Source organism: Chanodichthys erythropterus, chromosome 15 (genome assembly GCF_024489055.1).
Source record: "Chanodichthys erythropterus isolate Z2021 chromosome 15, ASM2448905v1, whole genome shotgun sequence".
Lineage (NCBI taxonomy): Eukaryota > Metazoa > Chordata > Actinopteri > Cypriniformes > Xenocyprididae > Chanodichthys > Chanodichthys erythropterus.
Window position 1 is genome coordinate 17,573,491 of NC_090235.1, and position 25,344 is coordinate 17,598,834.

The 25,344-nt window shown below is 37.3% G+C and overlaps 1 protein-coding gene across 5 annotated transcripts in view; it reads right to left on the reverse strand.

Annotated features, from left to right (window-relative positions):
* The window catches only part of cap2 (cyclase associated actin cytoskeleton regulatory protein 2), a 44,622-nt gene that overhangs the window by 11,818 nt on the left and 7,460 nt on the right, over nt 1-25,344 (reverse strand). For 3 of the 5 annotated variants that reach the window (XM_067411264.1, XM_067411263.1, XM_067411265.1), the window contains exons 2-7: nt 24,414-24,547; nt 20,376-20,476; nt 14,487-14,564; nt 2,337-2,480; nt 359-444; nt 132-237 (exon numbers count right to left, since the gene is read on the reverse strand). In XM_067411264.1, coding sequence (XP_067267365.1) covers nt 132-237; nt 359-444; nt 2,337-2,480; nt 14,487-14,564; nt 20,376-20,476; nt 24,414-24,537 — 639 coding nt within the window. In that variant the 5' untranslated portion in view covers nt 24,538-24,547. The remainder of the gene's footprint in view (nt 1-131; nt 238-358; nt 445-2,336; nt 2,481-14,486; nt 14,565-20,375; nt 20,477-24,413; nt 24,548-25,344) is intronic. The other 2 variants (XM_067411267.1, XM_067411266.1) reach the window with 1 other exon arrangement.

The window sequence follows — 25,344 nt, forward strand, 5'->3', positions numbered from 1 at the left end:
CAGAAACACAATATCTAGCATGGAAAACATTCACCTCCTCGAAAAGGACAGATTTCCTTTTGTTAATGTAGAGATACTTTTGATTAACAACACTTGTGCTAATTGCACGATTATACTTCCAGAACACTCACAGTCTTGCTCCAGACGAGGCCAGTGGTGTGATGATCCTTGATGTAGGTCTGAAGTTCAGTCCAGATGCTCAGATAGGAACGAACCCACTCCACGTGGCGGCCGTCGCTGCGGTCAGCAGACACAAGGAACTTTCAATTGCATTTTTTAAGTGAACAAATAAACCATTTTTTTATTCATTTCTCATTAACATATCTGATCTAAATAAACACAAAAACAATGCACTAACGTGTCTTTGTAATCTTTCAGGACTCTGTTGGTGTAGAACATCGCGGCGTCGTTCATCTCCTTCACGTACGGCCCTGGTTTCTGACACTGCATGACAGAGAGTGAGAAAACAAAGGGTCAAAAGATGGTCAAAGCAGCATGTGTACTCATAAAAACTAAATAATAAGCACAGAAAAAAGAGTCAGGCACTAATACTGCAGCTCTGAACCTTTGCTGTAAACAGCTGCAGTAATTTAAAGCAGAAAATGATAGAGTCCAGATCTGTCTCAGTCCAGAGATTAGATACAGCCATCCACGGCATGAAGACATCAGAAGAGTTTACATGATAGAAAACAAATACAAATTCAAGTATCAGTTTGGTGGTCCTTTCAGCGATGGTCACAATCAAAGGAAATATGCCTGATGTGATGTTGTTTGAAGTTTTATCACTAGCACCAAACCACGCCTGAGTCTGAATGTGCAAAGACTCAAAAGTCAAACCAGGTATTTTCCGGATCAGTTATATAACCTAAATATGTTTGCACTGTTCTGGTTATTTAATTAGTTTAAAGACGGCGCTGACATTCTTGAAAACAGGAGAAACATTGAGCCACAACGATCCAGTTTGAAGGCTTTTCAATTCACAAATCACCAACATTAACTGTAGTGACACTAACTGCGAAATATGGTAATGTGGCAGAAATGTGCGATATTCATATAGAATTTTATTATAATATTAATGTTGACACGTATTAAATGTATTAAAGGAGCAAAGTAATATAATTACAGTATTTTTGTTATTAAGCAATAGCAGTTTTTGTGCATTTGTATGTTTACGCTACTGTTTTTCATAACAAATACCACTGAATCCACAAGCTATGATCTATAAATGCATTATACTATGGAAGACCAATGGTTAATTTTAATAAGAGTAGAGACATAAGCATATTTCAATTCATAACACTCTGAATCTTCCTGAAGCAGTGTTTTGAAATCGGCCATCACTATATAAGCCGTTATTTTTTTATTTTTTTTGGTGCACCAAAATATTATATATTGAACCACTGTACTCACATGAACTGATTTAAATATGTTTTTAGTACATTAATGGATCTTGACAGAGGAAATGTCATTGCTGGCTATGCAAGCCTCTCTGAGCCATCAGATTTCATCAAAAATATCTTAATTTGCCTTCCGAAGATTAACAGGTGTGGAACGACATGGTGAGTAATAAAGGATATTATTTTCATTTTTGGGTGAACTTACCCTTTAATTTTTTTTGTTGATGAAACAAATTTACATCTGCATCCCAACTCAAATTACTGTCAAATGTGCATTTCTAATAGAGGAAACATAACAGTAATTAACCCTTATTGTTGTGTTCGGGTCATTTTGAAAACATTAATGTTATCGCATTAGTTTAAAACTTACTGACTTTGCTCACACAGCAATTTTTTGGATAATTTTTGTACTCTTTGGGTATTTTTTCCCCACCTGTGGTGTTCTCGGCCTGAAAAAAATAGCTTGTATCTCTCTCATTATGCTATTTTAATCACCAAATATTGGATTTGATCTTTTTTTGTCAACTTGTTTTCTTTCAATTTGTGGATAATTTTGTCAATATGCAATAAAACATGAAATATTGACAATATTATCCACAAATAATGCTTCTTCACTCAGAAACTGAGGTGCATCAGCTCAGATCAATTAATCAGCTCCAAAAAGAAATACAAAACCTGTCCTAATTGAAAGAAAACAAGTTGACAAAATCGAATATTTGGTGATAACAGCAAAACAAGCGATTTACAAGCAATTTTTGACAGGGAACTTCAAAGGCGTTACAGAGTTTGACACAGCGTAAGGGTTAATACCCCAGTGCGATCAAATCAGTTGCTTGTGCCACCATTTGTAGAACTTGGTGCTGCTCTCAAATGTTAGTCTAGATCCTGTATGTTAGTATGCAGCATATAAGTGGTCCGTCCACAGAGAGAAACGCTCACCACAGCCACCCAGCCCAGAGCCGGGATGCTCTCGCTCACGGCAGACAGGTGGTTGAACAGGCTGCTGCCGCGGTTCTTCTCCCGGAAGCTCTGGACCTCATGGATCTGTTCGGAGAGGGGTCTGAGGAGGTCGGCCAGCTCTGTCTGATGGGGAATAACAGCGGAAAAGTTCATCAATCAAAAGTTAAGGTTCATTTGTGGAACATAAAACCAGGGTTATAAATGAAACTAAAACCATATAAACATTGAAATAAAAGTTAACAGAAATAAAAAATATATGAAAAAACTAGAGCTGCACAATTCAAACACCCAAACGATCTTATTCCTAAATTACAACAATTTGCCTGTGTCTATTAAACCATTAACAAGTACGATCACAGCAAACATTCAGATGTGTGTTCTGATCCAGAGAGAGCCGTTGTCATGTATAGGTATGAAACAACTTCACAAACAGTCTTTTCAACCACATAGTACCATTATTTCTGTGTTACAAATGTTCAAATGATCACAGAAGTACTGGGAAAGAAGTTCATAGTTTGGATATAAATATTGATGTCTACAGTAGTGATCAAAATAGAGTAAATCACCTTTTGAAAGTAACTTGATGCGATTGTATCGATTGTATCAATTACATCATTACACCAGTAGGTGGTGAGAAGAGACTGTGAAAAAATTAATTTGTCATTGAATCATTCATACAAGTGATTAAAAAATACTGATTCATCCAGTAATTAAACAAGCGAAGTCTTTATGAGTGAGTCATTGAATCATTCACTCAACAGATTCATTCAAAAACGCTGATTTATCTAGTAATTAAACAAGTGAAATCTTTATGAGTGAGTCATTGAATCATTCACTCAACAGATTCATTCAAAAACACTGATTCATCCAGTAATTAAACAAGCGAAGTCTTTGAGTGAGTCATTGAATCATTCACTCAACAGATTCATTCAAAAACGCTGATTTATCTAGTAATTAAACAAGTGAAATCTTTATGAGTGAGTCATTGAATCATTCACTCAACAGATTCATTCAAAAACACTGATTCATCCAATAATGAAACAAGGGAAATCTTTGAGTGAGTCATTGAATCATTCACTCAACAGATTAATTCAAAAACACTGATTCATCCAGTAATGAAACAAGTGAAGTCTTTATGAGTGAGTCATTGAATCATTCACTCAACATATTCATTCAAAAACACTGATTCATCCAGTAATGAAACAAGGGAGATCTTTATGAGTGAGTCATTGAATCATTCACTCAACAGATTCATTCAAAAACACTGATTAATCTGGTAATGAAACAAGTGAAATCTTTATGAGTGAGTCATTGAATCATTCACTCAACAGATTCATTCAAAAACACTGATTCATCCAGTAATGAAACAAAGGAAATCTTTATGAGTGAGTCATTGAATCATTCACTCAACAGATTCATTCAAAAACACTGATTCATCCAGTAATGAAACAAGTGAAGTCTTTATGAGTGAGTCATTGAATCATTCACTCAACAGATTCATTCAAAAACACTGATTCATCCAGTAATGAAACAAGTGAAGTCTTTATGAGTGAGTCATTGAATCATTCACTCAACAGATTCATTCAAAAACACTGATTCATCCAGTAATGAAACAAGTTAAGTCTTTATGAGTGACTTTGCCTCATCACAGCATCTCAAATATTGGTTTGGTGGTTCTGAAATGCCTGAGTCAAAGTCTGTCATCAGAATGAACACTGCTTTATTCGCAAATGTTTTATGCGATATTCCAATTTTGCGCACAGGTTAAATTCACAACTTTGAAGAAAAACATAGCAAGTGATACTAAAATAACACTGCATCAAGCAGTAAGTCTGTTAAAAAAAATGCATGATGCATAAAACGGACCAAATTACTCAAAAAAAATTTTTATATTATATTATATTATATTATATTATATTATATTATATTATTATATTATTATATTATATTATATTATATTATATTATATTATATTATATTATATTATATTATATTATATTATATTATATTATATTATATTAGTTTAAAAGAGTGGACATATGTGCAGTTACGATGCTCAAAGTTCAATGTAAAGGGAGATATTTTCTTTTACAGAAATCACTTTTTAAGGACTACAACAACGGCTATTAGGGACTACAACAAGCTTCTTCCCGGGTTAGTGACATCACAAACCCTAACATTTACATAAACCCATGTTTGGGCTGCTTTAGAGAAGAGGAAGAGTTGTTGTAGTAGAGTGTTGTTCATTTAACGCCGGACTGCTTCACAAACTTAACACTGGATTTGCACAAAAGATGAACATGACGGCACATGCTAGTGGATGAGTTGAATCAACTCCACAGCAACTACATCAATTTATCCACTAACCATTCAGAAACGTCTAAAAGTTGTAACTTCTTCCTGAGTCTCTCCATCAGTGTCGACTCCGGTTTGAACAATGTAAGGCTGAACACCGTCGTCATTTTGGCTGCGTGACATTCTCCAATTTTGTTGAGCTGTTAAAGCTCCGCCCTCTTCTGGAAAGTGGGCGGGAGCAGCAGCTCATTTGCATTTAAAGGGACACACACAAAAACGGCGTGTTTTTGCTCACACCCAAATATTTGACAAGCTATAATAAATGATCTGTGGGGGATTTTGAGCTGAAACTTCACAGACACATTCTGGAGACACTTTATTACATCTTGTGAAAGGGGAATTATAAGTCATATTTAAGACAAAATTCATGTAGTCTATTCGCTGTCACCATCCTCCTGCCACATGATATATTTCTCAATACTTATTTGTATGATTACACTGTCACCTAAAAATGAAGTGTAAACAATGTGGATTTTAAATGTGTTTGATTTTAAATCTGACTGTAAAAGCGACACAACTCCAATTTTGATTTCACTGGGCTTTGAGAGAAAAACACCGAGCCAGAGGCACCCAAGCGGACTTTTAATAGTGGGACCGTTTTTTCCAATGAAACGTCCAGCGAGCTTCACCTCCCTCCCACTCGGCATTCCAGCCCGTGATGATGGGAGATCCCCTCGCCTTGTAAGGCCCGGTCCTGTACTGATGTTTACAGTTTACCTCTGAACACGGAGGAGAGGGAACACACTGTTTCCTTTGTTAAATGGACGTTTTTGTATTTATGCTTGTGTTCCAGCAGTTGCCATGTCCACCATTTCAGTGCGTTTCATAAGAACTCGGTGGGAGAATGAAGACGACGGACTAAAAATACCACTTCTTGTTTTTAGTCAGACTCGTTCATGTGCTCGAAATCACTGTTGACCTTACTTCAACCTCATCAAATAAGTGAGAGATAAGTAAACAAGTCAGACAGTGTGTATTTAGACAGTGTATGCTGGCACACTGTGTATTTATTCATCTATATTTACTGTTTTGTGACTCATCATTGGTCTGTGGTGTCAAACTGTGGAGGTTGTTTGGCTGCCGTTGCGCGGGTTTGTGTGACAGAAAGTGATAAAGAGCGAGGGGGAGCGAAAGAGAGAGACAAACCCTATTTACATAAATTCCTCCCATAACAACACACGCATGATTTTCATTTCTGTGAACAAAGGCGCCTCTTTCATCCGTACTCTGACATTACGACCCTTGTTAAGACACTGACCGGAGAGCAAGTACCTTTGCAGAATCGTTCTGAACTTCCCTTCCCATCATGCTCAGCCAAAGAGAGGGACAGAAATAGCCTGCCTATCTCTGAGCTATGAATGGAGCCAGACCAGAGCTAAGAGCTTTCTCTGCAGATTATGAATCGCACCGCGAGAAAGTGAGATTGCATAGGATTGCTTCACATTTAAAGTGTGCACTTAACCTATGCTATTTTTGCCCAAATATTTAAATTATTTTTATTACTACTACCTTTACATAATATAAATTTGTGATTTAAATACATAATTGTAATTTTTATAAAATAAATAATTAATCTCTAGATTCTGTAGGAACTCTGGATGATATCATTTATTTAAAAGTTTCAAAATGATCAAGAATTAAGATAAGGACAAATATCCTCTGAACAGACAAAAAAATACCTAATTATGTTTTTATTATTTTATTTAAATAACATGTTATATAAATGTTAATTTAATTTAAATAAAATAATTTACATTTAATTTAAAATAATTGTCATTTGATTTAAATAAAATCATTTTAATTGGATAACATTTAATTGAATAAAATTAGATAATTGTAAATAAATAAACAAACAAACAAATAAAACTACATTTTATTTATGCATAATTGGTAAAAGGTTCAAAATGACCACCAATTAAAATGAACATTAAAAAAAAAGACCAAAAATATTATTAAATTATTTAAATTATTTAAAATTGTAATTTATTTAAATAACATAATATTTAATTGTAATTTAATAAAATAAAATAAGTGTAATTTAATAAAATACAATAATTCAAATTTAAAAGTAAATAATGTATTATTTCATTTATATACAATTTGGACAAATATTAGTTGTATGAATTCTGTTTATGAATTCTATGGATAAATATCCCCAGAATAGAAAAAAAAAAGAACAATTTTTTTTAAATGAATTAAAAAACACATTTTAATTTATTCAAAAATCATATTATAAAACTAATTTATTTAAAATAACATTATTTTAATTTTGTGTAATTTAACAAAATAGGATAATTGTAATTATATATATATATATATATATATATATATATATATATATATATATATATATATATATATATATATATATATATAATATATTATAAATAATTTGACACAAACTAGTTCTATTAGATATAATTTATGTAAAAGGATCAAAATGACCAGGATAAACATCAATATCAATATAAATATCATAAATATGGGTAAATACCCTCTGAACAGACAAAATAAATAAAATAAAATAGAATAATTGTAACTTAAAAGCAAATCTATTTTATAAATAATTGGACACATTATACTCTGGAATGTATAATTTACATAATAGATTCAAAATGATGAACAATTAATATATAGATAAACATCCTCTGAACAGAGAACAAACATCTTGCTCATGAAGTCCCAGAACGGTGAGTTTTGATGGTGAACAACTCAATTACAAGAGGAATTAGAGAGACACAGCTGCGGTCTACAGGCCACACAAACACTCCTCATCCAGTGACAGGCCGTCACGTGACCCAGGCCACAGACACACACCGGCTCAAATATAGAACATGCCCATAAAAAGCCACAGAATGCAAGCTCAGTCCTGCACACACATATACAGAGGGAGAGAAAAGCCAGAGGTTTAGGGCAACTGTCCAGCATCCCTCCTGGGAGCTTCATGCACTTCACACTACTGATGGAGAGGAACAATGGCTAAACATAGTGTGTGTGAATGAGAGAACGTTTGTAGGGTATATTTATATATGCATCAACCAAAAAAAGTATTTCAGAATTATTGCTGAGCTGGTGTGCGTGCGCACTAGAGTACTACAGAGATCTTTTCTTAGCATATTCAGGTTGAGTGTTTTTCCATTCAGATTTGTGGGAATCCATTTGGAGAAATTCCCATCTCACCGCTGCATTTGAGCGTTGCAGTTGCTTTATCCATCTTTATTTACCTATTAGTTTGTTGCTGCTAGGTTATTATAAGCATATTATACAAACAAGAGTACATAAAACCAAACATGTCTATTGGAAGAACAAGAAAAACATTAAATCTCTTAAACATCTGCATAGTTGCTTGAAATCAGAAGAGCGTGTGGGCGGAGTCTCTCTGTAAGCGCACTGCACTCGCAACCAAATCATTCCAAAATCGCAGCCAATCAGAAGAGCGTGTGGGCGGAGTCTCTCTGCAAGCGCACTGCACTCGCAACCAAATCATTCCAAAATCGCAGCCAATCAGAAGAGCGTGTGGGCGGAGTCTCTCTGCAAGCGCACTGCACTCGCAACCAAATCATTCCAAAATCGCAGCCAATCAGAAGAGCGTGTGGGCGGAGTCTCTCTGCAAGCGCACTGCACTCGCAACCAAATCAATCCAAAATCACAGCCAATCAGAAGAGCGTGTGGGCGGAGTCTCTCTGCAAGCTCACTGCACTCGCAACCAAATCAATCCAAAATCACAGCCAATCAGAAGAGCGTGTGGGCGGAGTCTCTCTGCAAGCGCACTGCACTCGCAACCAAATCCATCTAAAATCACAGCCAATCAGAAGAGCGTGTGGGCGGAGTCTCTCTGCAAGCGCACTGCACTCGCAACCAAATCAATCTAAAATCGCAGCCAATCAGAAGAGCGTGTGGGCGGAGTCTCTCTGCAAGCGCACTGCACTCGCAACCAAATCGATCCAAAATCACAGCCAATCAGAAGAGCGTGTGGGCGGAGTCTCTCTGCAAGCGCATTGAACTCGCAACCAAATCGATCTAAAATCACAGCCAATCAGAAGAGCGTGTGGGCGGAGTCTCTCTGCAAGCGCACTGCGCTCGCAACCAAATCCATCTAAAATCACAGCCAATCAGAAGAACGTGTGGGCGGAGTCTATCTGCAAGCGCACTGCGCTCGCAACCAAATCGATCCAAAATCGCAGCCAATCAGAAGAGCGTGTGGGCGGAGTCTCTCTGTAAGCGCACTGCACTCGCAACCAAATCATTCCAAAATCGCAGCCAATCAGAAGAGCGTGTGGGCGGAGTCTCTCTGCAAGCGCACTGCACTCGCAACCAAATCATTCCAAAATCGCAGCCAATCAGAAGAGCGTGTGGGCGGAGTCTCTCTGCAAGCGCACTGCACTCGCAACCAAATCATTCCAAAATCGCAGCCAATCAGAAGAGCGTGTGGGCGGAGTCTCTCTGCAAGCGCACTGCACTCGCAACCAAATCAATCCAAAATCACAGCCAATCAGAAGAGCGTGTGGGCGGAGTCTCTCTGCAAGCTCACTGCACTCGCAACCAAATCAATCCAAAATCACAGCCAATCAGAAGAGCGTGTGGGCGGAGTCTCTCTGCAAGCGCACTGCACTCGCAACCAAATCCATCTAAAATCACAGCCAATCAGAAGAGCGTGTGGGCGGAGTCTCTCTGCAAGCGCACTGCACTCGCAACCAAATCAATCTAAAATCGCAGCCAATCAGAAGATCGTGTGGGCGGAGTCTCTCTGCAAGCGCACTGCACTCGCAACCAAATCGATCCAAAATCACAGCCAATCAGAAGAGCGTGTGGGCGGAGTCTCTCTGCAAGCGCACTGCACTCGCAACCAAATCGATCTAAAATCACAGCCAATCAGAAGAGCGTGTGGGCGGAGTCTCTCTGCAAGCGCACTGCGCTCGCAACCAAATCCATCTAAAATCACAGCCAATCAGAAGAACGTGTGGGCGGAGTCTATCTGCAAGCGCACTGCGCTCGCAACCAAATCGATCCAAAATCACAGCCAATCAGAAGAGCGTGTGGGCGGAGTCTCTCTGCAAGCGCACTGCACTCGCAACCAAATCAATCTAAAATCACAGCCAATCAGAAGAGCTTGTGGGCGGAGTCTCTCTGCAAGCGCACTGCACTCGCAACCAAATCATTCCAAAATCACAGCCAATCAGAAGAGCGTGTGGGCGGAGTCTCTCTGTAAGCGCACTGCACTCGCAACCAAATCATTCCAAAATCACAGCCAATCAGAAGAGCGTGTGGGCGGAGTCTCTCTGCAAGCGCACTGCACTCGCAACCAAATCAATCCAAAATCACAGCCAATCAGACGAGCGTGTGGGCGGAGCCTCTCTGCAAGCACACTGTACTCGCAAACAAATCAATCTAAAAATCGCAGCCAATCAGACGAGTGTGTGGGCGGACCCTCTCTGCAAGCTCACTGCACTCAGCCAATCAGAAGAGTGTGTGGGCGGAGCCTCTCTGTAGGCGCACTGCACTCGCAACCAAATCAATCCAAAATCACAGCCAATCAGAAGAGTGTGTGGGCGGAGCCTCTCTGCAAGCTCACTGCACTCAGCCAATCAGAAGAGTGTGTGGGCGGAGCCTCTCTGTAGGCGCACTGCACTCGCAACCAAATCAATCCAAAATCACAGCCAATCAGAAGAGCGTGTGGGCGGAGTCTATTATTATTACAACCAGAACTTAAAAAAATCCTCACCTTGCAACTTAATACAGGAAGTAAATCCCTCAGCTGACTGTCAAGGAAAATCATTACTACAATCTAACGGCCTGAAAATTTCCTTGGGAACTGCATGTCATATCATTAAATGCTGGTTAGATTTTTAGTGCCACTGAAGTCTAAGTCTGACTGAAATTAATAGCAAAGTCACATGATTTTAGGGATCATTCATGTCTGTTGCACAAACTTTATACAAGTTTGGAACAACTTGAGGGTGAGTAAATGATAACAGAAGATTCATTTTTGGGTGAACTATCCCTTTAAGGCCATTAGTGTGTCACATACAGAGTAAATAGTAAATCTGTAGTGAAAATAAAAACCTCAAAAACTCTTTAAAGACCACAAACAGTCGTGTTGAGACTCTCTCCCCATCACTTGTGTGTTTATTAGCCAGTATCTGATTCTCCATCCCACTCTCATCCAATAGCCTGTGGCCTGAGATCTTCTTCCTGTTTGGGCGACGTGAACCAAAGTCTGATGGCATGACATCACGCCGGCCCCCTGCACTTCCCCCCGGCCACTGTGTGAATGCACTGGGAATGTGTCGCATTGGCATTTTTTAAAACGGGAGAAGTAATCCCTATGTGAACAGAAACCAATGTCGCATGGCTGACCACATCGCTCGGAATAGCATGGAGGAGAGTAACAGGTCGGCATCACAGCAGAACAGAGCTTTTAAGTCGAAAAGCACAGAATTTATATCACCCTTAAAGGGACAGTTCACCCGAGAATGAATTATTTTAAGTAGTCAGCACAATTGATGCACTATATGTCAAGTCTTCTGAAGCACACGATTGATTAGTGTGATAAAAGACAGATATTTAAGTTATTATTCTTACACCATGTCCTAACCAGATGTGCTGTGATGCTGCGGCACGCAATGAAATCATTTCCATGTTAATAAGAGTTTTTGATGAAATACAACATACAAACAAAGTACGCCGATGATAATCTCAGGTACTGATAATGTGCTTTATTTAGTGTTTATAGCGTCTTATGTGAGTTTAAATATCATTTTGCGTGACCTTTATAGCTGTACTGAAAGCGACCGGATAATTCACCTCAGATCTTGAATATAAATGAAAGGAAACAAGAACGTTCAGACTGTGAACAAACAAGCGTTCATTGCGAGTGCACTGCGCCCACACACTCTTCTGATTGACTGAGCGCAGTGCGCTTACAGAGAGACTCCGCCCACACACTCTTCTGATTGACTGAGCGCAGTGCGCTTACAGAGAGACTCCGCCCACACACTCTTCTGATTGACTGAGCGCAGTGCGCTTACAGAGAGACTCCGCCCACACACTCTTCTGATTGGCTGAGTGCAGTGTGCTTATAGAGACTCCGCCCACACACTCTTCTGATTGGCTGAGTGCAGTGTGCTTATAGAGACTCCGCCCACACACTCTTCTGATTGGCTGAGTGCAGTGTGCTTATAGAGACTCCGCCCACACACTCTTCTGATTGGCTGAGTGCAGTGTGCTTATAGAGACTGCGCCCACACACTCTTCTGATTGACTGAGCGCAGTGCGCTTACAGAGAGACTCCGCCCACACACTCTTCTGATTGACTGAGCGCAGTGCGCTTACAGAGAGACTCCGCCCACACACTCTTCTGATTGACTGAGCACAGTGCGCTTACAGAGAGACTCCGCCCACACACTCTTCTGATTGGCTGAGCGCAGTGCGCTTACAGAGAGACTCCGCCCACACACTCTTCTGATTGGCTGAGTGCAGTGTGCTTATAGAGACTCCGCCCACACACTCTTCTGATTGGCTGAGTGCAGTGTGCTTATAGAGACTCCGCCCACACACTCTTCTGATTGGCTGAGTGCAGTGTGCTTATAGAGACTCCGCCCACACACTCTTCTGATTGGCTGAGTGCAGTGTGCTTATAGAGACTCCGCCCACACACTCTTCTGATTGGCTGAGTGCAGTGTGCTTATAGAGACTCCGCCCACACACTCTTCTGATTGGCTGAGCGCAGTGCGCTTACAGAGAGACTCCGCCCACACACTCTTCTGATTGGCTGAGCGCAGTGCGCTTACAGAGAGACTACGCCCACACACTCTTCTGATTGGCTCCGTGCAATGCGCTTGCAGAGAGACTCCGCCCACACACTCTTCTGATTGGCTGAGTGCAGTGTGCTTATAGAGACTCCGCCCACACACTCTTCTGATTGGCTGAGTGCAGTGTGCTTACAGAGAGACTCCGCCCACACACTCTTCTGATTGGCTCCGTGCAATGCGCTTGCAGAGAGACTCCGCCCACACACTCTTCTGATTGGCTGAGTGCAGTGCGCTTGCAGAGAGACTCCGCCCACACACTCTTCTGATTGGCTGAGTGCAGTGCGCTTGCAGAGAGACTCCGCCCACACAGTCTTCTGGTTGGCTGTGTGCAGTGTGCTTATAGAGACTCCGCCCACACACTCTTCTGATTGGCTGAGTGCAATGCGCTTGCAGAGAGACTACGCCCACACACTCTTCTGATTGGCTGAGTGCAGTGCGCTTACAGAGAGACTCCGCCCACACACTCTTCTGATTGGCTCCGTGCAATGCGCTTGCAGAGAGACTCCGCCCACACACTCTTCTGATTGGCTGAGTGCAGTGCGCTTGCAGAGAGACTCCGCCCACACACTCTTCTGATTGGCTGAGTGCAGTGCGCTTGCAGAGAGACTCCGCCCACACACTCTTCTGGTTGGCTGAGTGCAGTGTGCTTATACAGACTCCGCCCACACACTCTTCTGATTGGCTCCGTGCAATGCGCTTGCAGAGTGACTACGCCCACACTCTCTTCTGATTGGCTGAGTGCAGTGCGCTTGCAAAGAGACTCCGCCCACACACTCTTCTGATTGGCTGAGTGCAGTGCGCTTGCAAAGAGACTCCGCCCACACACTCTTCTGATTGGCTGAGTGCAGTGCGCTTGCAGAGAGACTCCGCCCAGACACTCTTCTGGTTGGCTGAGTGCAGTGCGCTTGCAGAGAGACTCCGCCCACACACTCTTCTGATTGGCTCCGTGCAATGCGCTTGCAGAGAGACTACGCCCACACGCTCTTCTGATTGGCTGAGTGCAGTGCGCTTGCAAAGAGACTCCGCCCACACACTCTTCTGGTTGGCTGAGTGCAGTGTGCTTATAGAGACTCCGCCCACACGTTCTTCTGATTGGCTGAGTGCAGTGCGCTTGCAAAGAGACTCCGCCCACACACTCTTCTGATTGGCTGAGTGCAGTGCGCTTGCAGAGAGACTCCGCCCATACGCTCTTCTGATTGGCTGAGTGCAGTGCGCTTGCTGAGAGACTCCGCCCACACACACTTCTGATTGGCTGAGTGCAGTGTGCTTATAGAGAGACTGATTGGCTATGATTTTACATTGATTTGGTTGCGAGTACAATGCGTTTGCAGAGAGACTCCTCGAGTACAACTACACTTTTATTGGTTATAACTTCTGGAGAGAAATAGATACTTTCCAGTGTGCATGTGTTAAGTGCACACTAACATGATGCTATGTACTTGACTCTATGCATATGATTGTTCACTTCAAAATTGAAGTATACTTTAGGCTTTAGCCAATCAACAACCAATGGATAGAACCAAGTCCCGCTCCACATTCCGTTCCATTCCGACCAATCAGAGAACATTGGGGCAAGGAGGGGCTTCATAGAGACAGGAACTAAACAGAGCGTTACTGACAGACTGGGAAGAGAGGAGCTGCAACAATGGAGAATGTGAGGAAAATAATCAACATTCAAGCAGGAAAACCTGTTCTAGTATTTCAAGACAGGGCATAACAGGTAGACATCTGTTGACACTGCACAGACAGAGTCATATGAAGAGACTCTCCCAGCAGGCACTTTTAGTCAAGCTAAACATTGGTATTATAGTGCTTAAAATATGACAAACTCTAAGTGTGAGATATGCTAACAGTGCTTCACGGCGAGGGATTACTTCAAGACCATTAAACTGTGAAATGTAACACAAGTTTACATCCAGTTTAATGTAAATGCAATTAAACACAGACGCTGGTTTGGTTGTACCTTTGATGGCTCTTGGTGTGTCATGGCCATTTTGAGGAAAGTACGCTGGATCTGCATGGCATTGTTCACCATTTCTGCCTGTTGATAAAAAAACAAGCAAATAATTACATAGTTTCATTAGAAAAGCACACAATCAAAACTAGACGAGTAAAGTTCGCTGGGACAAATCTTGATGTTAGCTTGACAAAGTCGTATGAAACTTTGAAAGTTTTATAAGCTTTAAATTTAGTGAAGTGGAAAGAGAAAGACATTGCTAGCATTAATTAACATGTTTAAACACACTGCATAATTAGCGTGTTGTTAGCATGATTTCGCATTTTGCTAGCATGTTTTAGCACTTTGCTAGTATGAATTAACATGTTAACATGTTTTAGCATGAATTAGCATGTCATTTACATGATTTAAATTGTTCACATTACTTAACATGTTAACATGATTTAACATGGTATTAGCATTAATTAGCATGTTACTAACATGTTTTACAACATTGTTAGCATTAATTAGCATTTTACTAGGATGATTTAACATTTTGCTGGCAAGTTTTAGCATTTTTTGGCATGAATTAACATGTTTTTCTAACATGTCACTAGCATGATTTAACATTTTGTTAGCTTTAATTAGCATTTTGCTATCATGTTTTAACACATTGCTAGCATTAATTAGCATTTTGCTAACACGAGTTAACATGTTGCTAACATGTTTTACCATGCTTCTAGCATGAATTAGAATGTTGCTAACATGTTTTACCATGCTTCTAGCATGAATTAGCATTTTGTTAACATGTTTTAACATGTTGTTAGCATGAATTAACACTGCTTACGTTTTACCACATTGCTAACATGAATTAGCATTTTGTTAACAAGTTTTAACATGTTGTTAGAATGAATTAACACTGCTTACATTTTACCACATTTGCTAACATGAATTAGCATTTTGTTAACAAGTTTTAACAGGTTGATAGCATGAATTAACATTGCTTACATGTTTTACCACATTGCTAGCATGAATTAGCATTTTGTTAACAATTTTAAATTTGTTGCTAGCATGTTTAACATTCTGTTAACATTTTAACATGTTGCAAGCATTAATTTGTATGTTTGCTAACATGATTTGGTGTGTTGTTAGCACATTTTAAAACACTTCTAGCATGAATGAGCATGTTGCTAACATGATTTAACATGTTGCTAGCATGTTTTAGCACATTTCTAACATGAATTAGCATGTTACAATCATGTTTTAGCATTAATTAGCATGTTGTTAGCATGTTTTAACACATTGTTAGCAAGAATAACATGTTTCTAGCATGATTTACAAAAATCTTGACCCCCCCCCTGGATGGATCAGTTAGGAAAGATACATCATACCGAGTCAGAAAGTCTGAGCGTCTGAAAGCTCTTGGAACACAAACTCCATGAAGGGTATTTGAGCAGCAGCAAGAGTAAAGTCTGAAGACAGTTTTAATGTGACCTTCATATAATAAAGTTATATAAAAATCAACCGCAGGGACATCAGGTGCCTGAAGCAGAAGAAGCTCCTAAATGAGGTGAAGCCTAATGGGACAGAGCTGAACCACATACACACAAATTGAGGCAAATCCCACATTTAGGAAAAGACTTCCTCTCGCAGAACACAGAGAACCGTAGAGGTCTGTTTTACCTTAAAAGGAGCTGACTATAGGAGATAAACCGTCTCTTTCAGCACTGATGAGAAACTTAGATTTGTGAACGTTGCCTTTCGAGGTAAAGGCACTTCATGGGAATTATTATTGGTAATTCCCACACTTTCAGGTTCAGAAGGTCACCTCTGCATGACTCCGGGTTAAATCAAGCCATCAGGCTGCGGTTCAGATCAGCCGTGTGTGGCAGAGGAGAAACGGATGAGCTCTTTTTAGATCTCTTCTAAAATATCTGATGAGAATCACAAATGAGTTGAAAACAATAACTGTGCAATTATAGTTTACTACAGTTATCACGTTTTGTGTCCTGGTTATAACCTCATTTTTCTGTTAAAATCGCTGTGCAGAGATGCATTTAAACTGAACTGAAAATTAGCTAATACTGGATGGGGAAAACTAATATTTCATATTATTAAGTATTATAATATTTAGTATTAGTTATTATCATTAAGCAAATAAAATAAAGAAAATTAAAATAAAATAAAGTAAAATAAAATAAAGCAAAATAAAATAAAATAAAATTAAAATAAAGATAAAATTAAATAAAAGAGCCAATTAAAATAAAATAAAATAGAGCAAAATAAAATAAAATAAAGTAAAATAAAGCAAAATAAAATAAAATAAAATAAAATAAAAGAGCAAAATAAAATAAAATAAAATACAGCAAAATTAAATTAAATTAAATTAAAATAAAGCAAAATAAAATAAAAAAACGAAAATAAAGATAAAATTAAATAAAAGAGCAAATTAAAATAAAATAAAATAAAGCAAAATAAAATAAAATGAAAATAAAGCAAAATAAAATGAAATGAAAATAAAGCAAAATAAAATGAAATGAAAATAAAGACAAAATTAAGTAAAAGAGCAAATTAAAATAAAATAAAATAACGCAAAATGAAATACAATAAAATGAAAATAAAGCAAAATAAAATAAAATAAAATGAAAATAAAGATAAAATTAAATAAAAGAGCAAATTAAAATAAAATAAAATAACGCAAAATAAAATAAAATAAATATAAAATAAAGCAAAATAAAATAAAATTAAATTAAATTAAATTAAAGCAAAGAAATAAAATGAAAATGAAGATAAAATTAAATAAAAGAGCAAATTAAAATAAAATAAAATAACGCAAAATAAAATAAAATAGAGCAAAATAAAATAAAATAAAGTAAAATAAAGCAAAATAAAATACAATTAAATAAAGCAAAATAAAATAAAAATAAAGCTAAAATTAAATAAAATAAAGCTAATTAAATTAAAATAAAAAATAAAATAAAATAAAGCAAAATAAAATAAAATAAAATAAAATAAAAATTTGTTGAAAAACTAAACAAAAATTTGAAATATTGCCTTGGAAATAAACTGAATTTAAGTTTACGCGGAAATAAATAAAAACTAAAATTAACTAAAACTTAAATTAAATATCAATATTTAAAAAAAAATACTAATAAAATGAGGAAAGCACATACGACTAAAAATTATATAAAAATATTAACATAAAAGCTAATTTAAAGTATTAATAAAACTAAAATAACACTGTATAGCATTATATAAATTATTATTATTTAAATAAATATTATAATATATAGTATTATTTAAATAAACATTATAAAAACATATATAAATACAGCACAAATAAAAGCCCATTATTTAATTTTAAACATGACTCGTCTTTATAATACCACACTTAATGAAATGTAATGATGAAACATGAATTATAGTTTAGGAAGAGCGTCTTTAGGGGATCATTATATTTCGGGGTTGTTGGCAATTAAAAAGTTTGAAACAAAAAAAATTCCCACAAACGTTTAGTGCAGACAGTTTCTTTTTCACTGAGCGAAAGATCCCGCACACACACACACACACACACACACGCACACACACAGACGGTCATAGAGCCATTTCTCATCTCTTATTAGACTGAAAGGGAAATGTTTCCTCTCGGAGTTGAGCTTGAGGAGAATTCCAGTGTTAACAAAGAGGACACATACATCCCTCTCCCACTTTCTTTCTGCTCTTTTTCACCCGTTCCCTCTCCCTCTTCTCATAATATTACATTCCATCACTAGAAAGAGCCACTGTGCCTCTGTGTACACTAACAACATTGTCCAGCGCCTCGTTTCTCAAGCAGCTCTTTAGCTACCAATGTCTGTCAGTCAAAAAGAAACCCTAACATTTCAGCTGCTGCTTACAGGCCGTCGACTCACAAACGACCTCGTGTTACAACAGACCGGACAGAATCACTGATTGTGAGGGATCTAATGGAGCGATTTCAATTAAATTAATATCTTAATATAAAATTATAAAAGTATTGTGGATAAAGCCCAGTGTTGTCTTTTTGATTGCAGATGTTGTTTCCTGTCCGGTGTACCATTGTTGTAATTTAATTGTTAATATAGTGTTTGATACCCCAGTGTTTCATGGTCGGGTCTTGTTCAGGTTGTGTTGGTGTGATCAGAAACGAGGGAAAGCTGGATCCAAGATTTATTAAAGATATAAAAGAACCAACTAAAAACAATAAACAAAGCCTATTTGTGGGCAAACGTGGAATTCCAAGGGGAATCGGACGTACAGTGCCGGTCAAAAGTTTGGGAACATTACTATTTTTTATGTTTATGCTCATCAAGGCTTCATTTATTTGATAAAAAATACAGAAAAATCTGTAATATTGTGAAATATTATTGCAATTTAAAATAATGGGTTTCTACTTTAATATACTTTAAAATAGAATTTATTTCTATGATACAAAGCTGAATTTTCAGCATCATTACTCCAGTCTGCAGAGTCACATGATCCTTCAGAAATCATTCTAATATGATGATTTATTATCAATGTTTGAAACAGTTGTGCTGCTTAATATTTTTTTGGAACCTGTGATACTTTTTTCAGGATTTATTAATGAATAAAAAGTTTTTACTATCACATTTTATCAATGTAACACATCCTTGCATTATAAAAGTATTAATTTCTGTCAAAATAAAAGTTCCTGACCCCAAACTTTTGAATATATATATATATTATATATATATATATATATATATATATATTATATATATATATATATATATATATATAAATAAATCAGCACAACTGTTTCAAACATTGATAATAAATCAGCATATTAGAATGATTTCTGAAGGATCATGTGACACTGAAGACTGGAGTAACGATGCTGAAAATTCAGCTTTGCATCACAGAAATAAATTCTATTTTAAAGTATACTAAAATAGAAAAACATTCTTTTAAATTGTAATATTTTTTCACAATTTTAAAGCTTTTTCTGTATTTGTGATCAAATAAATGCAGGCTTTATGAGCATAAGAGTCTTAAACATTAAAAATTATAATGTGTCCAAACTTTTGACTGGCACTGTATGTGTTTAGATGTAGGTCAGATGTCCAGATATCGGATATGTATCTGATTTAAAACCACATTTGAAAGTGGCTCAGAACAGATGTGAAAAAATGTGGATCTCATGCGGATTTTTGTGTTTATGCGTGTGTAACAAATTCTGATCTGTGTCAGATGTGAGCAAAAAATCTGATCGTCATATTAGAATGATTTCTGAAGGATCATGTGACACTGAAGACTGGAGTAATGATGCTGAAAATTCAGCTTTGATCACAGGAATAAAATACATTTCAAATGTATTTTAAATTGTAAAAATATTTCACAAAATTACTGTATTTTTAATCAAATAATTGCACACTTGGTGAGCAGAAAAATCTTACCAACCTCCAAAGGAGTTTTTTTATATGTTTACACTTTTAGCAATACTTTATATAATTTTTTAAGAATCCAGCTGTTAATATAACCCTTCTTAATAAAACAACACTGTCAAACAGTACTTTTCCAGTCCAAAAACAAAAAACAAGCTTTAAACAAGTTTAAACAAACCTTAATTTTTTCCACCTACTTTCAGATTATAATAAAACACTTTCCATTTGTTATGATGCAAATGGATTTAACAGGGCTGCAGGGAAACAGAATAGCACAAAGCCAATTGTCAAATATAGCAGAGTTATGTGAACCTGGAAAGCGACAGCTGTGACTTCACGAACAGCTGGACTGATGGGTGTGTGTGAGTGTCTGCAGTCATTTGTTCGATAAACTTAGAGCTCTTGAGAATGACTTCACTCTTATATCATCTACCTCTGCTCAGTATTCCTACCTGTCTGTTCAAAAGTGATATTCACAACCACTAACACTTACATGCTTTGCCACTTCTCCACCAATAGATGTGCTGGTCTTCACATATTCAGACACTGAACCGCTCAGCAAAAGGTCGAACGCCTCCATGATCTGAGATTCACCTTAGAGTCAAAGAGAGATAACAACAAAACAGAAATCAGTGTAACAGAATGAACAACATTACTGAGGATGATTTGAAATCACATTCATTGTTGGAGACGTCAGAGTTGGAAAGGTCTTGAGCAGCAAATCATGTGACACTGAAGACTGGAGTACAGTGTTTATTTTCGTCATAATTTTCATCAACGACATTTTTTTACAGACGAAAACGAGACAATGACTAAATAAAAATGCGTTTTTAATGACTAAAACTATGACTAAAATCTACTCTTATTTTCGTCAATGAATAAAAATGAGACGAAAATGAAAGAGAGGGACGATTTGGGAAGATATCCGGTCAGTTCCTGTGTGGAAGATGCGCACATTTGAAGTGTAACGCGCTGATCTAACCGCGGGAAACGCTGCGCTGTTGCGCCCTCTACAGGCTGGTCAGCAGCACTTCAGACTGCTTCATGCACATTTATGCCAAGCGATTGCTTATGAGCTCATGTTGATGAATTATGACAGTGTTTACTACACAATGTTTATATGGTCATGTGTTTTAGACGGTTGTAAGAATGCATATTTTATCTCCCTCGTCTGAACTTAAATGAGCAGACTGCAGACATTTCAGAATAAGAGTCACGGTGTATTTCGGGATGGATTATTATTATTTTTTCCTGGTCATTATTGTTATTTTGTTTACACAACAAACTGTATTTAACTTAATTTAATTAAGTTAAATACACACATTATTCAATATATTTTACAAGTATAAGGGTTATTATAATTAAACCTAAAACCATTAAAAAAAATCTTCATTAGTTGAAATAAACGTTAACTGAAATAAAAAAATAAAAATATAAAAAATTATTTTATTTCATCTATTTTCCAAGCTTTGGCTTAACCTGATGTACTAAAATAACTAAAACAGAAATAAATTAAAAAAAAACTATAATGACGTTTAAAAGCAAAAACTAAAAGACAAACACAAAAAATTACTAAAACTTTTAACTAAAATTACAATGAAAGATGTAAAAATCCAATTTTTTTATCAAAAACTATAATAGTAGCTCAATGATAAGTGTGTCAATCCCTGAAAAGCACTGAATTGAGCTCTCTTTCATGTCGTTTTGCACTTAAACGGTCAAAAAACGTCCGTTTTGGTGAGTAAAGTACAGCTGGTTGTCTTAAGTGAACATAGTTTGGAGAATATCAGATGTGTATCAGTGTATTAGATCTGTGTATTGTTAGAGAAATGCTTACTTAATGCATTACAATTTAAATAAATTAGATTTTAGTCGACTAAAACTAGACTAAAACTAAAACAATTTCCGATGACTAAAATATGACTAAAACTAAATCAAAATTTGCTGTCAAAAATTATCACTGGTGGAGTAATGATACTGAAAATTCAGCTTTGATCACAGGATATAAATTACAATTTACTATATATTCACTTATATATTTCACATTTTTACAGTTTTTACTGTATTAAACTTTTAAACGGTAGAGGAGATTTTTGTACTTCTAAGATTTGAGACTTTGGCGATGAAATAAAAAGATCAAACGATATTCTTCTTTAAGAAAAGCAGATGGTTTTTATGTTTAATGTCTGATATGCAAAACCTATTTTTAGTTGTCCTATATATTTTTTGTATTATTTATTATGAACCAAGCACTGAAGGTACATAGACACCTATTGTATCTGTTGGCATTCTTATTATTCTTCCATTTCTTCTTCTTCCGCTCGAGTCTATTGCAGCCCATAGAACCGCTTGCGGGAAAGTTATGAAATTTGGTGCAAAGATAGAGGACAGTCTGAACTGTCATCATATCAAATTTGGAGTCTCTATCTCAATCCGTCTAGCGCCACCATCTGTCTAAAATTTCACTCACATTTATGCTAAAAACTTTTGAAATGTAATGACTAGAAACAACTTTTTTTCCTCTGATTCTTTGGTTTATGATGATTCGATTTCACCCAATGATGTAATTTTCGTCATGAAATTTTTTCCGCCATTTTTAATTTTCCAGAAAAAAAACCCGACTTTTTCGAACTCCTCCTAGGTCGTTGCTCAGATTTTCATGAAATTTCAACCAGATCATCTTCACATCATGCCGACAAAAAGTCGATTTGTCAAACCATTTTCGAAAAACACGCAAATTAATTTTACATTTTAAAATAGATGTAAAGCTCTATGTTCTCAATGCTTTATCGTATTCAGACCAAACTTGGTTCATCATCACAAGCATGACCCGAGATTACATGCTGCATTTGGGTGCAGTGCCACCTACTGGTTCGGAGATTCGGGGCGTCATGCCAATTAGAATGACATCAGATTTACCCATATCGGCCATTTTGGCCGTCGACCATTTAGAATTTTGGCGTAAAATGCTGTATTTTATGAACACATTAGCGTATTGTTGCGAAACTTGGTATGGGTGTTCAACACCATGCCCTGACCAAGCACCACCTTGTGGTAAAAAGTTATAATTAAATTTACAAAAATGGTAATAACTTTTGACTATATTAGCCGATTTTAATGAAACTGGTCTCAATATATTCCTTGGGTCATGCCGAGAACATAGAAACCAATTTTGTCGGTCGAACTTCCTGTCCGCCATTTTGTTTTGTTTTTAAAAACTACTTTTTCAAACTCCTCATACACCGTTGCTCTGATTTTCACCAAAATTTAATTGCATCATCTTCAGAATGTGCTGACAAAACGTTATGGAATTTCGAAATACCGAAGCAACGAAGTTGAGGCATGATGCAAAAAACGACTCTTGAAGCTGTATCTCTGCAATGCTTTGGCATATTGACACCAAACTTTGCATGTTTTGTTGTCACCTCACCCTGACCACAACACATCAATTTGGTCACAGCGCCACCTATTGGCCGATTGTGATAAACCTTTCAATCATATTTCTAATGACTGTATTTATGATTTCTCAGCCAATTTGCCTAAAATCATCTTAAAATGTCATTACATGCTTGTTGTTGCATTTGATCTGATGCTCCCAGCCATGTTGGCATGGCTTATATGCTCTTTGTGCTTGGCCAATAATTGCTGCTTACAGCTATATTTTGTCTTATTTCTGCTATTTGACACAAAATAATGACTAAAATAAAATAACTACAATAAAAATATTACTGCTTATAATAAGAATTATTATTACCATGATTATTTATTAATATTATTATTAGGGCTGCACGATTAATCGCATGCTATTCTCACGCGCATTTCGTCAGTAAAGCCGGTTCCCTGATTACCGCTAAATCGCCATCACCTGTTTTTAAACGGAGCGCCTTTTATTAGACAGAGCCATAGTTCACAGACAAGCCACGCAATATCGCGTTCATTATCGCAGGCGATTCATCTGCGATATGAACGCGATATTGCGTGGCTTTTCAGTGATCTACGGCTCTGTCTATTAAATGCCGCTTCATTTGAAAGCAGGTGATGGTGATTTAGCGGCAATCAGGGAACCGGCTTTACTGACAAAATGCGCGTGAGAATAGCATGCGATTAATCTTGCAGCCCTAATTATTATGCTACTATTTAAACTACATATTACAAAACCACTAACTGAAGTAGAAGACTTTTGTCAATAAATAAATATTAGTTAAACTAAATATAAAAATTTTGAAAACACAGAAGAAAAAACAAACTCAAAACTGGAGGAGGCAAAAGCTAAAACTGTAACATATTATACATTTCAGATGTAGTGCAGATGTGCAGTTTGCCAAGGATAATGCCACTCTACTCCTATGAGAATATTTTTCCCATGAAGAAAAATCCCCGAAATGTCAGAGTTCTTCTCCTTTAGATAATCTGTAGAGTTATAGACAATGCCCTGTGGACTCATCAAAACAGACCAGATATGCTTTACAAATAAAAACTATAAATACATTAAACAATTCAGAACTGCTGTCAAGATCTGTACTTCTGGTACCTCCGTTGATCATGTTACTGATGATGTCACCGTTGGCCACGCCCCCAGGACAGTGCTGAAGTTTGACAGCCACCGCCTCCAGACGAACTACCGCCTGCTCCAGACGCTCAACCAGTGCTTCCATGACAGCGGTCCTGGAGAAACAGAGCAAACTCTTGGTCTGTGCCGAACGACCGTTGTGGCTGTTTGATTTGTTGGGACTTCGTGACCTGAATACCAGTCAGTTCAAATAAAACACTCTCCTCCCCGTAACGGTCAAACGACTGCACGTATCCCAGAGAAACAAGACAACAGTAATTACAAGGAATGTTTTATGAACTTTCCTGGAGGTGACCTAATCAGTTTTATGCAAAAATGTGAATAACATTACTTAAAGTCACCATGAAATCACTATTGCAGTGTTTATTCTAAATGATTTATCCATCATTGTTTTTATAAATTCATAAACTTGAATCAGAATAACTTCCCCTCCCTCTTCTCTGATGATGAGGGCGGGGCAACCTGTCACTCACATGAGATCCACCAATAGCAAACCACAACCATCCAATCAATTCCCCACAGACAAAATCAAGCCCCGCCCTACATTTGTTCTTGTTTGCAAAGCGTTCACTCAATATACGTCACAATAGAGAACAAAAGACTAGTGCAACTTCCATTTCATGCTGATTTTAAGTAATATAATCCATATTTTGCTATCAATAGGGGCTTTCGCACCGGGTAGTTATAGGAACTAGCCACCAGGGCTAGTCAGCATCGGTCCACGTATTGCTGTTTTCCATGTTCGTGGAGTTAGTTCATGGAGTAAGCTGCACGATTTTGGATAAATTTGTAAAAATGCCGGGTGCCGATGTTTCGTATGCATTCGGCCAATCAGCTTACACTTACGTCACTGGTAGTTCATATAGAGTGGAACAGTTCCCGCCCCCTTTTT